General features: G+C 47.0%; 1 protein-coding gene across 3 annotated transcripts in view; it reads left to right on the top strand.

The window, feature by feature from the left end:
• LOC118080166 (major histocompatibility complex class I-related protein 1-like) overlaps positions 1 to 14,165 on the top strand; it is a 194,200-nt gene that overhangs the window by 9,263 nt on the left and 170,772 nt on the right. The window contains exons 4-7 of one of the 3 annotated variants that reach the window (XM_088664194.1): positions 179 to 463; positions 2,295 to 2,381; positions 3,324 to 3,356; positions 5,683 to 6,579. In XM_088664194.1, the coding sequence (XP_088520320.1) occupies positions 179 to 463; positions 2,295 to 2,381; positions 3,324 to 3,356; positions 5,683 to 5,699 (422 nt within the window). In that variant the 3' untranslated portion in view covers positions 5,700 to 6,579. Of the gene's footprint in view, positions 1 to 178; positions 464 to 2,294; positions 2,382 to 3,323; positions 3,357 to 5,527; positions 6,580 to 14,165 lie in introns of those variants that run through there. The other 2 variants (XM_088664196.1, XM_088664195.1) reach the window with 2 other exon arrangements.

Genomic DNA, 14,165 nt, shown 5'->3' with positions numbered 1-14,165 from the left:
CTCATGTGTTTATTGCAAGGAAGCTACTTTGTACAATAGCTGCTATGGAAAAAAAATGTCTCTTGGGGGTGCTGTAGGCCTGAGATCGTAAATCTCTGGGGTAGGGCATAGTTCAGTGTTTGTCCTGTCAGCCGCTGGAGAGCCTCATGTGTTAACTAAAGTGCTGCCATTTTTGCAGAGCCCCCAGTAGTCAAGGTAACTAGGAAGCCAAACAATGATGGCATGGAAACTCTCATCTGCCGGGCCCACAGCTTCTATCCCAAGGAGATCAACTCTACCTGGAGAAAGGATGGGGAGGCTTCTGGGCAGGATACAGTTCATGGGGGTGTTCTCCCCAACTCAGATGGAACCTACTACAACTGGCTCAGCATTAAGATCAACCCCAAAGACAGGAACCACTATTGGTGCCATGTGGAGCATATTGGCCTACAGAAGCCTATGGACGTGCCCTCCGAAGAACCTGGTGAGAGATTGCAGGGAGGGGAATGGGATGGAAGTATGCCCAATCTGCTCTGTACTCAAATTAGATATTCTAAATAATAATACTTTTATCATTTATACCCTGCCCATCTGGCTGGGTTTCCCCAGCCACTCTGGGCGGCTTCCAGCACATATTCAAGCATAATAATATGTCAAACATCCAAAACGTCTCAGTACAGGGCTGCCTTCAGATGTCTTTAAAAGTTGTGTAGTTCTTTATCTCCTTGACATCTGATAGGAGAGCATTCCATAGAGAGAGTGCCATTACCAAGAAGACCCTTTGCCTGGCTCCCTGTAACTTCACTTCTCATAGTGAGGGAACTTCCAGAAGGCCCTTGGAGCTGAACCTCAGTGTCTGGGCTGAGCGATGGGGGTGGAGCCGCTCCTTCAAGTATACAGTTCTGCCAAAAGTTGGCTGCCATCTTTCAGGACTCCCCAGAGTCGAATTAAAAGTCTGGGAGCAAGCAATATCCCTCTGGCTGAAAATTCATTACAATCCAAAGGGAATGTTACCTCACTTCCTGGCCGCAGTTCCCCATCCACCCTGGCTTACGCAAATAACTATTAAGATCAAACAAATTGGCCTAAACCCTGAATATCTTTTTAATGGAACTCTGAATAAGGCAAAAATAATTATTACTCAGAGACTTTACAATGTTGAATTACAGCAAGAAGATGCCTTACTCCCGGAGAATTACAGATGTCTAAAATCTTGGCCTAACTTTGCAGCTGCCCCTTACTTATCTAACATCACTAATGAAGCCTATAGATGGGCCTTTTCTAGAGCCCGATTTGAGGCAATGCCCTCAGCTGTGCTGTACGGCAAATTTATGCGGGTACCAATCCATGAACACCTTTGCCCTTGCATGTCCAATAAGGTAGAATCTGTCACTAACATTCTTTTATTTTGAGAATTTTACAGTGAAGAACGAGCTCGACTTATTTTACCCCTTTTGTCAAAATTTAAACCCTTAAATTATTATTTGGAATTCTCCCCCGAAATTTTACAAAAATTCCTTCTGGAAGATTCCTCACGTCCAGTATCATATGATGTGGCCAAATTCTGCACTTTAGCTATTAAGAAACATAAATCTCTCCTATTGAATAATTTACAGTCGTATCTCGACTTACGTATTTAATCCGTTCCAAACGGACCTTCGTAAGTCGAAGCCAATCGGGGGGGGATTAAAAAATTCGTAAGTCGAAAAAATCCTATCTAAACCGCATCCAAAATGGCGAACGGAACTCTGTTCGTAACTCGAAACATTCGTAGGTCGAGTCATTCGTAAGTCGAGGTACCACTGTATGGCAAATTCCTTCTGTGTAATTGTTTTGCTTCTGGTGATGTTATTGCAGATTCTTTGTTTGGAATTATGGTATTTTGTATTACTGGCTTTTGCTGTAATAAAACTAAACTATTACTCCAACTGCTGCCATCTTTCCCCTGGTAAGCCTGAGTGGTTGCGATGTCCTGGAATGTTCACAAATATTTTATGTATATTGAAGTATATTGAAGGTGAACGTGTCAGCCAGATGTTGATGAGTAAAACCTTATTAATGCATCCCCTCTATAGGGAGAGAATGACCTTTCACTCCAGCTCTGCAAAGCTAGACTCTTGCAAAACTGGGCAAGTGATGAGGGATGGGGTGGCCCACTCTCCACTATTCCCCCTTTGTACCTTTGAACCTCTCTGAATTTCATGAGCTCCTGAGTCCTGTGGCCATCTTTGGTTTCCCCCATGAAAGGGAAAGACTCTTCTTGGTTTCCCTTCAATTATTCTCCTCTTCCTCCCCTCCCAATCATTCAACTTTAGGCTCCCACATGGGGATCATTATTGGCTGCATCCTGGGCGGAATCTTCTTCCTGGCGGCTGTGAGTGCTGGGATCTATGTGTACATCAGTAAGTATGTTTGTGGCTGCATTTGCTACCGAGTGGCAGCCCAGTTCTGATTCCCTTTCCTACTGAGGCTCTCCATTCTGAGAAGGATGCATCCGTTTGGTTTACAGTTGGGGGGGGCAGTTTTGCTGTTCCCCTTTGCTGACCCTCCCCAGCTTATCTCCCCCGCCACTGATGCATTAATTTAAAGGTTTCTCTCTCTTAGCATATACTGTATATACTCGAGTATAAGCCGACCCGAAAATAAGTTGAGGGACCTAATTTTACCCCAAAAAACGGGGGAAACTTTTTTTGACTTGAGTATAAGCCGGTTCACCACACCACAAACCACAAGAGGAGGAAGGAGCAGCCCGAAAGCAGCCCTTTCAGGCTGCTCGTTCCTCCCCCGCCCCCACTGCCGCTCACAAGAGCAGGCATAGGAGCCACGGTTCGGAGAGGCGCGGTGCAGCTGCTGCCCGCCTCACACATAAGCCGGGGGGGGGGGGCTTTTTCAACACAAAAAATGTGCTGAAAAAGTAGGCTTATACTCAAGTATATATGGTATGTGTATTTCTCATGGGTTTTGTCTCTGGCTAAAACAGTAAGACAAGTGCAAGTAGATAAATAGGTACTGCTGCGGCGGGAAGGTAAACGGCATTTCCGTGCGCTGCTCTGGTTTAGCCAGAAGTGACTTAGTCATATTAGCCACATGACCCGGAAAAACTGTCTGCGGACAAATGTTGGCTCCGTCGGCCAGTAAAGTGAGATGAGTACCGTAACCCCAGAGTCGTTCGCGACTGGACTTAACTGTCAGGGGTCCTTTACTTAAAACAGTTAGACAGCTGATCAGAGAAGGACATGCATGTGTCAGAGAGAGAGAGAGAGAGAGAGAGGTGTGTAAGCGTCCCCCATCCTTGCTCACCTAGCCAAAGACACTAACCCCCTTCTCCTTTCCCTCTTTTGCAGCTAAGAAACAAGGGTCTGGCAGCTCCAGTGGGGGTAAGTGTGTGTGGATAAGTGGGGGCAAGTGTGTGAGGAAGAGCAATTCTGTCTTTCACTGAGGCTGCTCAAGTGAAATTATCTTTGCAAAACCCTCTAAGGGTTCTGTTACTCACATATTAATACAGTGGTACTTCGCAAGGCGAATTTAATTCGTTCCACGGGTCAATTTGTTTTACGAAAAATTTGTCCTGCGAATCGCGGTTTCCCATAGGAATGCATTGAAACTTAATTAATGCGTTCCTATGGTCAAAAAAGCACAAAAAGGCGCCTACTCACCTGCCACGACTGCTCAGGGAGTTTTTAAGGCTGTGGCGGCGGCGCTGTTGCCGCCAAGGGCTGCCTGGCGAGCCCCACTGCTGCTACTGCCGGATCGCCAACGACTCCAAGCAGGCGATATACGGCGGGCAGCAGGTACGGTGGGTAGAGGGAGGCAGGGAGAGAGGGCGCTTTCCCGATAGGAGGAGGCGGTGCTGAGGAGGCTGATCCGGGCCGGCCCAAGGGCGAGCACCATGTGCTTTCTCCCACTCACCTCAGCGGTGGCGGCGCTGAAACAGCCGCTCCTGGGTCAGCTCGAGGGCGAGCGCAGTGCGGGGGGGGGGGAAGCAGGAGAAAGCATGCGGCGCTCGCCCTCCGGCCGGCCTGGATCATCAACTTCCGGGGCCACTGTGACCATGTGTGGGCACCGGAAATAGGGCAGAGCAGCGCCGGAAGTTGCTTCTACACATGCCTGGCGGCCATCGTGGTGGTGGCCACATGGCGGAGGCCATCTTGGTGATGGCTACCGCCATGCGGCCCCCACCAAGATGGCCACCGGGCATGCGTAGAAGCGACTTCCGGTGCCGCTCTGCCCTATTTCCGGTGCCCACACATGGTCAGAGAAGCACCCAAAATGGAGGCTCCCTGGCAGGTAGGAAACCCGGGGGATTTCCGGGATTTTTCTCCATTCGGGAGAAGAGCGGGAAACGGATTAAAATCCGGAGGGTTTCCTGCGAAAAACGGGGTACTTGGCAGCTAAGGTACAGATGTTTAGTTTGGAACTAAGGTTGACCCAAAACTGTTTAAAAATAGGAACTCAGGGAAGTCCCAGTGGGAGAGAAGAATATCAGCACATCCAGTCTTTGGCTTTCACTACTTCCTCCTGCTGGGTTGTGGTTTTGGTGGTGCTGCCGCAGCTGCCAAACAATGAATGAATGGAGCACACCCCAGAATTTGATGAGGTGCTATGCCACAGCTACATGTTTCCTCAATCAAATTCACGTCCGTCCGTCCCCACGTGATGGACCTTGGGGTCTCAAACTTCAGTGGCTCCCTGTGCAATGCCAAAGTTTGGCACACACCCCACCTCTCACCTTCCATAATTGTGGCACCCCCTGCAGTGCCCCCGAGGTTCTGCAACTATGATGTAGAAGGGGACGTGCTCCCCTAAATCCGCCTCTACCCCCACCATTTTGAAACCAAATTATCTAGGCCCACAGAACCACAGAATATGAGCAGGAAGTCTCCCCTTGAGTCTGGCCCATGCAAGGACTTAATGAGCCAATCTTAAAAGATTGTGTATTAATTTTTTTAAAAAAGTTTTACATCAGAAAAATATGGCACTTGTAGCAAGAAACAGCCACATCTATCCTGCCCCCATCCTGTCCTCAAAGTGGCCAACTGGGTGTCTTAACGGAGAGCCCTCAAGCAGGACCACATTGCAGATTCTGTAGGATTCTCTGTCATTTGAGGATAAATCCCCCACCTCTCACCTGAGAGCCAGTGTGGTGTAGTGGTTAAGAGTGGTAGACTCGTAATCTGGTGAACCGGATTTCGTGTCCCCACTCTTCCACATGCAGCTGCTGGGTGACCTTGGGCTAGTCACACTTCTCTGAAGTCTCTCAGCCACACTCATCTCACAGTGTTTGTTGTGGGGGAGGAAAGGAAAGGAGATTGTTAGCCGCTTTGAGACTCCTTCGGGTAGTGATAAAGCAGGATATCAAATTTAAACTCTTCTCCTCCTCCTCCTCTTCTTCTTCTTCTTCTTCTTCTTCTTCTTCTTCTTCTTCTTCTTCTTCTTCTTCTTCTTCTTCTTCTTCTTCTTCTTCTTCTCTGCCAAGAGAAATATTTTGGTTTCATCTGTTTGGCTCCATGCACAGAAAACACTCCCTGTTTTATCTCTCTCCTTGTAGTATGACCAACAATGGGGATGTGATTCTGGGACAACGAGAGAGAGAGGGAGAATGAGCTCATCCATGCTCTGAACTCAATTTTGTCCTCCGGGGATTCCTTGAGCTTTGATGGGACCCAGATATACTTTGGATCTTTCTCTTTTTTAATGATGCAGGCCTTGGCTTGAGATGAAGTGCTTCTGGATAGCCCTAAGACATACTTGCGCCTGGAGAAATAATTCTAAGACTCAGGGCAGTCTTGAGCAGGTCGGGCGCCCTGGCGCTGAGGGGCGGAGATCGCTCCAGTGCCCCCGCCCTCGCAGGGCGCAGCATGGTTTCCTCGCCACCGGAAGTCTACCTAGAGCCGGCCCTGCTAAGACTTGCACCCAGGGGAGAAATCTCTTAGTCGATGTTGTGGTTTTTTTTTTTTTTTTGTATTAACAGTGCAGTCAGAAGAATGTTGGAAGAGCTGCAGAATCAGGGCAAACTAGAAGCCGACAAACAGGGCCTGAGCACAACAGCTGTCTCCCCTCCTCTGATGCCCAGTAGCTGGTCTTCAGAGGCAGATGTTTTCGATAATGGAGTGATTACATAGACATTACGGCTAGTAGCTACTGATAGCCTTATCTTATATGAAATTTTCTGAACTCCTTTTAAAGTTATCCTGCATCTCTTTACCTTGGCCTCTAACAGTTGAGCTGTTCTGTTTTCTGAGACCCACCACTTTTGCTTGTAAGGTACTGTTCTGTTCCATTTGGAATAGTTTGGCCTGTTTAATAATTGTAATAGAGTCACCTGTTTTTATAATGGTATATTGCACTGTGGTTTTTTAAAAAAAATATTTATACTTTTCAGGTTTATACATTTCAAAACTTGACTTCCTTCTCTCTCTTTCTGCGGTTCCTTAAATTTATTTTTTAATATCTTCTGCGTATCCAAATTCATTTAATTTGCTCATTTATTTATCTACTTTAAATATATACTCGTATGAAATTGCAGGTTATTACAATAACCCTCCCAATGTTTTTATCTGTTTGCAATTCATCTGTAAATATTCAATAAACCATTTCCATTTTTTTAAATAAAAAGTTTGTTCCCTTGATTTCTTATTCTTCCAGCAAGGTTTGCCATTTCTGCATATTCCATAAGTTTTTGTATCCATTCTTGCTTTGCTGGAACTTCTGCTTCATTCCATTTTGGGGCAAGTAACATTCTTGCTGCTGTAGTAGCATACATAAATAAATGTCTATACAATTTAGGTAGTTCTGTCCCTATAAATCTCAAAAGAAAAGCTTCTGGGTTTGTTTGTTTTTACAAAAGTTATTTTAAACATCCTTTTCAATTCATTATGTATCATTTCCTGGTATATTGTATTGTTGTTAGCTGCCAGAAAGCTGGATAATAAGCAAACAAACAAGGGAAGCCCACTAGCAGGAACTAGCAGGTACTTTATCTGGTCATGTTCTTTCCCCACTTCAACTGGCAGTGCCTTAGCATGGCGGGGGTGGGTGGGTCACAGGGGTGGCTGCCAGGGCCGTCTTAAGCGTATCTGGCGTCCTGGCACAGTGGTGCGAAGATCCCTCCGGCGCCCTCCCCCCGCCCCATTGCACAGCGCGGCTGTCTGGCGGGTGCAGCGCGGCTGCTGCAGGCACAGCAGCGCAGCACCCCCCTGGCGGCCCGGCTGTCTGGCGCCTTGCGCCACCCAACCTTGCTTTAGAGCCGGCCCTGGTGGCTGCCCCTGGTACACAATTGCTAGGGGTGCAAAATGCCAGCACCCGGTGCTGCCTCAATACAGGTGGGTGCTTCCATCACTGGGATCTGTTTAAAATGGCTTCTCTATGCGAACCAGGAAGTGACCTCTTCAGACAATGGAACGACTCATCTTTTCTAATCTCTGAAGCCGTGGTCTCCTGGATGCTGTGGTTGCTGTTAGGCAGTAGGATGTCCCTATTTTCATCAGAGAAATGTTAGAGGGTATGGAGTTATGTGACCCCTGAGCCAAGTGGATACAACCTTTAGAAGACAAACCTGTTTGGGAAGTTTTTTTTTTAATGTTTCATGTTTTATTATGGTTTTATATATACTGGAAGCCACCCAGAGTGGCTGGGGTAACCCAGTCATATTGGGGGGGGGAATATAAATAATAAAATTATGATGGAATAGGGTGTCCCTATTTTCATCAGAGAAATATTGGAAGGTATGGTACTTCCTTGTGACTGTCCTAAATTATGCAACATCCAGCTTCGTTTTATGCCTTGGACCTGGGAGACCAAGGTTCAAATCCCTGCTCACTTATTAGGCTCACTTGGGCAAGTCTCTCAGCCTAACCTACCTCAGAGGTTTGTTGTAAGGATAATATAATTCAGATTATAAAACACTATCCTCTCCTGCCTTACTAGCCTTTATCCATCATGGCTTCTCTACTGATAGTTGAACTTTGCTGGTTTCATCAGACCTAGCAGGTCCCAGATTGGCAGCCCCATCTGTGAGTTCTCTCAAAGCTGTTTTTCTCTGGCTACAACTCTGGTTGCAGAGGAGGTGGGACCTTCTCAACCTTCTCATTAACAAAATCATGCTGATTCCCCCCCCCCTCTAGTCCAGGGATTTCCCCAAAGGTGGCCTTTGAGTCATAAACATCAGACTCGAAGGCAGTATGAGTTCAAAGTCTGAGCTTGGAGTGCAGCGACTGAGGAAGGAGCAGAAGGGTTGCTGCCTCTTGGATTTGGGTGACTGTTCAGGCTTGTGTGGGTGTTTGTTTCTGGCTGTGACCTTGTTTGTTTCTGGCTGTGACCTTTCACCTAGAAGTGTGAGTCAGGAAGTTCAGGTGATTAGCTGTGGGCGGAGCTAGTCAGAGCTTGGAGTGCAGCGGCGCGCGCCGCAGTTTGACCCATCTTTTTGATCTAGGGCAGCAAGTCTGACACGTTTGTTAGGGGGGACCTAGGCCTCTTCCTCTTTCCCCCTTGACTTCAAGGTTTTCAATATGGAGGTGGAGGGAACAACCGTTGTCACCTGCAATTCCTGTGCAATGTTTGTTTTCTTGCCAAAGGATCTGGGTAGCTACACGTGCAACAATTGCAAGTTGGTTGCCCTACTAGAAAACAAGGTTGCACTTCTGGAAGAGAAGGTGCAGCAGCTTCAGGGGCGTGTATCTACGCTCCAGAGAATTAAGGAGCTGGAGCTTTTCTTGGATGCAGCAGAAAACACTGTCTGCACCAAGGAGGAGACAGGGGATCTCCCTGAGGAGGAGGTCAGTTCCCCAACACAGCAGCCAGATGTATGGAGGAACGTGACTCATAGAAGTAGAAGGCCCAGGGATCGCTCTGAGTGCTTAGAATTACACAACCGTTTTGAAGTGCTGATGGAAGACGAGGAACAGACTCCACCTGAGGATCTCTCCCTCATCACAGTTGATGAGGAATATGAAGACGAGCAGCAAAGTCAGTCCTCCGGGAATATGCAGGTAACCTTGGAAGGGACAGCACATGGAAGAATCCCAACCAAGCCTATGAAGAGGCGTGTAGTGGTGATAGGGGATTCCCTACTGAGGGGTACAGAAGCAGTGATCTGTGGGCCTGACAAGATGTCTCGAGAGGTGTGCTGTCTACCTGGGGCCAAGATCAAAGATGTAACAGAACGGCTGCAAGGAATCATAAAACCCACCGACAAATACCCCTTCCTTTTGGTGCATGTGGGAACCAATGACACTGCAAGCCATAGCTTACAGAAGATCAAAAATGATTATGAGGCTCTGGGCAGGAAGTTGAAGCAATTAGATGCACAAATTGTCATCTCTTCTGTCCTCCCAGTTGAACGACATGGCCCAGGGAGAGAGGGAAAAATAGGGGAAGTGAACAACTGGCTTCGCAAATGGTGCAAACAGGAACGGTTTGGATTCCTAGATCACGGTCTGCAGTTTCTTGAAGATGGACTTCTGGCAAGTGATGGACTGCACCTCACAAAAGTTGGGAGGAATGTTTTTGCCACAAAACTCAAAAACCTCATCAGGAGGGCTTTAAACTGACTTATGTGGGGGAGGGAGACAGTGGTCCTGAAGGTAGGAGTCTATCAAATGCTGAAGATGATCATCCAAATGTCAAGGACCAAATGGAGCAAGCAGCATGCAGACCTAGTGGTGGGACGAAAATATCCTTAAATAAGAGACATGGGGGAATGATCAACGGTCTTCAATGTCTGTATACTAATGCACAGAGCATGGGAAATAAACAAGATGAACTTGAGCTCTTGGTACAGCAAACTAAATATGACATAATAGGCATCACTGAAACCTGGTGGGATGAGTCTCATGACTGGAATGTAGTAATAGAGGGATACAATCTATTTAAGAGAAATAGACCAAACAGGAAAGGAGGAGGAGTAGCTTTATATGTTAGGGATATGTATACCTGTGAAGAGATCCAGGATTTAAAACTTCAAAGCCAAATTGAGAGTATCTGGGTCAAAATTAAGGGAGAGAAAAACAACAGTGATCTCATTGTGGGAGTTTACTATAGATCCCCAAGCCAAACTGAGGACACAGATGATGCCTTCCTGGAACAGATGGCCAAGCATTCCAAAGGAAGTGAGATAGTAGTAATGGGGGATTTCAACTATCCTGATATTTGTTGGATGTCAAACTCAGCCAAGAGCATAAGGTCGAACAGATTCCTCACTGGCCTTGCAGACAACTTCATTGTCCAGAAAGTGGGAGAAGCAACAAGAGGATCAGCCATTTTAGATCTGGTCCTAACCAATAGTGATGACTTGGTTAGTGGGGTAGAAGTGGCAGGATCATTAGGTGGGAGTGACCATGCTCTTCTGGAGTTTATTATCCAGCGGAAAGGAGCAACCAAGCATACTAAGGTCCAAATTCTAGACTTTAAGAAAGCCAACTTCAGAAAACTTAGGGAAACGCTGGGTGAAATCCCATGGACAGTAATACTAAAAGGGAAGGGAGTTCATGATGGTTGGGAGTTTGTTAAAAGGGAGATATTAAAAGCACAACTTCAGGCAATACCAATGAGACGGAAACATGGAAGGTGCCTAAAGAAGCCAGGCTGGCTATCTAAAGAACTTTTGACTGAGTTAAGATTTAAAAGGGATATGTACAAAAAATGGAAAAGGGGGGAAATCTCCAGAGAGGAATTCAAACATATAGCCAGCACGTGTAGAGACAAAGTCAGAAAAGCTAAAGCACAGAATGAACTCAGGCTCGCTAGAGAGGTTAAAAGCAACAAAAAGGGCTTTTATGGGTATGTCCGTAGCAAAAGGAAGAACAAGGAAACAGTGGGGTCACTCAGAGGAGAAGATGGTGAAATGCAAACAGGGGACAGAGAAAGGGCAGAACTCCTCAATGCCTTCTTTGCCTCAGTCTTCTCCAAGAAAGAAAACAACGCCCAACCTGAAGAATATGGAGCAGATGATTCAGCAGGGGAAACACAGCCCAGAATAAGTAAGGAGGTAGTACAAGAATACTTGGCTAGTTTAGATGTATTCAAGTCTCCAGGGCCAGATGAACTACATCCAAGAGTATTAAAAGAACTGGCAGAGGTGATTTCAGAACCACTGGCAATAATCTTTGAAAATTCCTGGAGAACAGGCGAAGTTCCAGCAGACTGGAGGAGGGCAAATGTTGTCCCTATTTTCAAAAAGGGGAAAAGAGAGGACCCAAACAATTACCGCCCAGTCAGCCTGACATCAATACCAGGAAAGATTCTAGAGCAGATCATTAAGCAAACAGTCTGTGAGCACCTAGAAAGAAACTCTGTGATCACTAAAAGTCAGCATGGGTTCCTGAAAAATAAGTCATGTCAGACTAATCTGATTTCATTTTTTGACAGAATTACAAGCCTGGTAGATGAAGGGAACGCTGTGGATGTAGCCTATCTTGATTTCAGCAAGGCCTTTGACAAGGTGCCCCATGATATTCTTGTAAAGAAGCTGGTAAAATGTGGGCTAGACAATGCTACCATTCAGTGGATTTGTAACTGGCTTACTGACCGAACCCAAAGGGTGCTCATCAATGGCTCGTCCTCATCCTGGAGAGTAGTGACTAGTGGGGTGCCACAGGGTTCTGTCTTGGGCCCAGTCTTGTTCAACATCTTTATCAATGACGTGGATGATGGGCTTGAGGGCATCCTGAGCAAGTTTGCAGATGACACCAAATTGGGAGGGGTGGCTAACACCCCAGAGGACAGGATCACACTTCAGAATGACCTTAACAGATTAGACAACTGGGCCAAAGCAAACAAGATGAATTTTAACAAGGAGAAATGTAAAGTACTACACTTGGGCAAAAAAAATGAAAGGCACAAATACAGGATGGGAGACACCTGGCTTGAGAGCAGTACATGTGAAAAGGATCTAGGAGTCTTGGTAGACCACAAACTTGACATGAGTCAGCAGTGTGATGCAGCAGCTAAAAAAGCCAATGCAATTCTGGGCTGCATCAATAGGAGTATAGCATCTAGATCACGGGTGTCAAACACAAGGCCCGGGGGCCAAATCCGGCCCGCCAGACCTCGTCATGTGGCCCGCCGAGCGCCCCAGTCAGCGGGACCCAGCAACGGGACCTTGCTGCTGAAGCGCCGCGCCGACAAAGCGCCGACAAACAGCTGGGGCCTGGGGGGGTAGCGCGTGGAGCGTGGAGCGCCCCGAGCCACAGCAGGAGAAGGAGGAGGCAGCTTGCCGGGTCAGCGCCCAGCAGCGCCGCACGGAGAGTCCCGAGCCTCTGCGACGCAGCAGTGCTCTGTAGCACTTTGAATCCTCCTCCTCCTCCTGCCACGGCTCGGCGCCTGGAAACGGCTGTTGCTGCTGCTGCAGCAGCACAGACAAAGCACCCAGCTGCGCCGCGTGGAGGAGGAGGATGATTCAAAGTGCTACAGAGCACTGCTGCGTCCCAGAGGCTCGGGACTCTCCGTATGGCGCTGCCGGGCACCGACCCGGCAAGCCGCCTCCTCCTCCTCCTCTTGCCTCACCTCCTCCTCCTCCTGCCGCAGCTCAGCCTCTCCTTCCTTCCTTCTTTATCTCTGTCTTCTATCCCTCTTTCTTTTTCTTTCCTTCTTTATTCCCTTCCTTCTTTCCTACTCTTCTTTCTCTCCCCTCCTGCTCCCTCTTTTCTTTCTTTCTTTCTTTCTTTCTTTCTTTCTTTCTTTCTTTCTTTCTTTCTTTCTTTCTTTCTTCCTTCCTTCCTTCCTTCCTTCCTTCCTTCCTTTCTTCCTTCCTTCCTTCCTTCCTTCCTTCCTTCCTTCCTTCCTTCCTTCCTTCCTTCCCATCTTTCTTCCTCTTCCTCATTCTTATTTTTTCTTTCCCTCTCTACTTCCTTCCTTCTTTCTCCCTTTCCGTCTTCTCTCCCTCTTTCTTTTTCTTTCCTTCTTTATTCCCTTCCTTATTTCCTACTCTTCTTTCTCTCCCCTCTTTCCCTCCTTCCTCCCTTCTCCCTCCCCTCCCTCTCCCTCTCCTCAGAAACATAGGATGCTGCTTTATACTTCTGGCCCTTAAACCCTGGAACCAGGAGAGCAGCTCCAGTGAGTCAACCTCAGCCAGTCCCTTTGGTGAAGGGTGGTGGCTCACTGTCCTGCATGCAGAAGGACCCCAGCATCTCCAGGTACCAGTAGCTCTGCAAAGCTCCTGCATGAAACCCTAGCGAGCCTCCACCACCCAGTGCAGTTACCAAAAATCATTTTTCAATAAATTGTACAATAATTGTACATTTGAATATCTACTTGCCATTATTTTGACTATGTTTCTGCTTTCAGAGCTAGTTATTACTTACAATATTACAAAAAAACAGTAATAATTGAATGCAGTGACAATAATTTATGATAATAAAGAGTGGACACATAGTCCTACAGATACAACCGGCCCTTTGAGGGTGACCAAACTGCTGATGCGGCCCCCAATGAATTTGAGTTTGACACTCCTGATCTAGATCAAGGGAAGTAATAGTACCACTGTATTCTGCTCTGGTCAGACCTCACCTGGAGTACTGTGTCCAGTTCTGGGCACCACAGTTCAAGAAGGATACTGATAAGCTGGAACGTGTCCAGAAGAGGGCAACCAAAATGGTCAAAGGCCTGGAAATGATGCCTTATGAGGAACGGCTTAGGGAGCTGGGTATGTTTAGCCTGGAGAAGAGAAGGTTAAGGGGTGATATGATAACCATGTTCAAATATATAAAAGGATGTCATATAGAGGAGGGAGAAAGGTTGTTTTCTGCTGCTCCAGAGAAGCGGACACGGAGCAATGGATTCAAACTTCAAGAAAGAAGATTCCACCTAAACATTAGGAAGAACTTCCTGACAGTAAGAGCTGTTCGGCAGTGGAATTTGCTGCCAAGGAGTGTGGTGGAGTCTCCTTCTTTGGAGGTCTTTAAGCAGAGGCTTGACAGCCATCTGTCAGGAATGCTTTGATGGTGTTTCCTGCTTGGCAGGGGGTTGGACTGGATGGCCCTTGTGGTCTCTTCCAACTCTATGATTCTATGATTCTATGTAATAAGCCTGAAAGAAGAACTGGGACATAAATATCCCCAATACTACTGAGATCCTGGTCTCAGACATTGGGGGCAGAGGACTCCTTTTTGTTGGAGTCTTCATTTTGTTACTTTTTTTTTCTGAAGCTACTGTAGGAGTCCAGCTGTGCTACTAATGTCACTGCTGTCACA

Source organism: Zootoca vivipara, chromosome 2, assembly GCF_965207765.1.
Source record: "Zootoca vivipara chromosome 2, rZooViv2.hap1.1, whole genome shotgun sequence".
NCBI lineage: Eukaryota > Metazoa > Chordata > Lepidosauria > Squamata > Lacertidae > Zootoca > Zootoca vivipara.
This window is presented reverse-complemented; position numbering and strand designations above follow the sequence as displayed.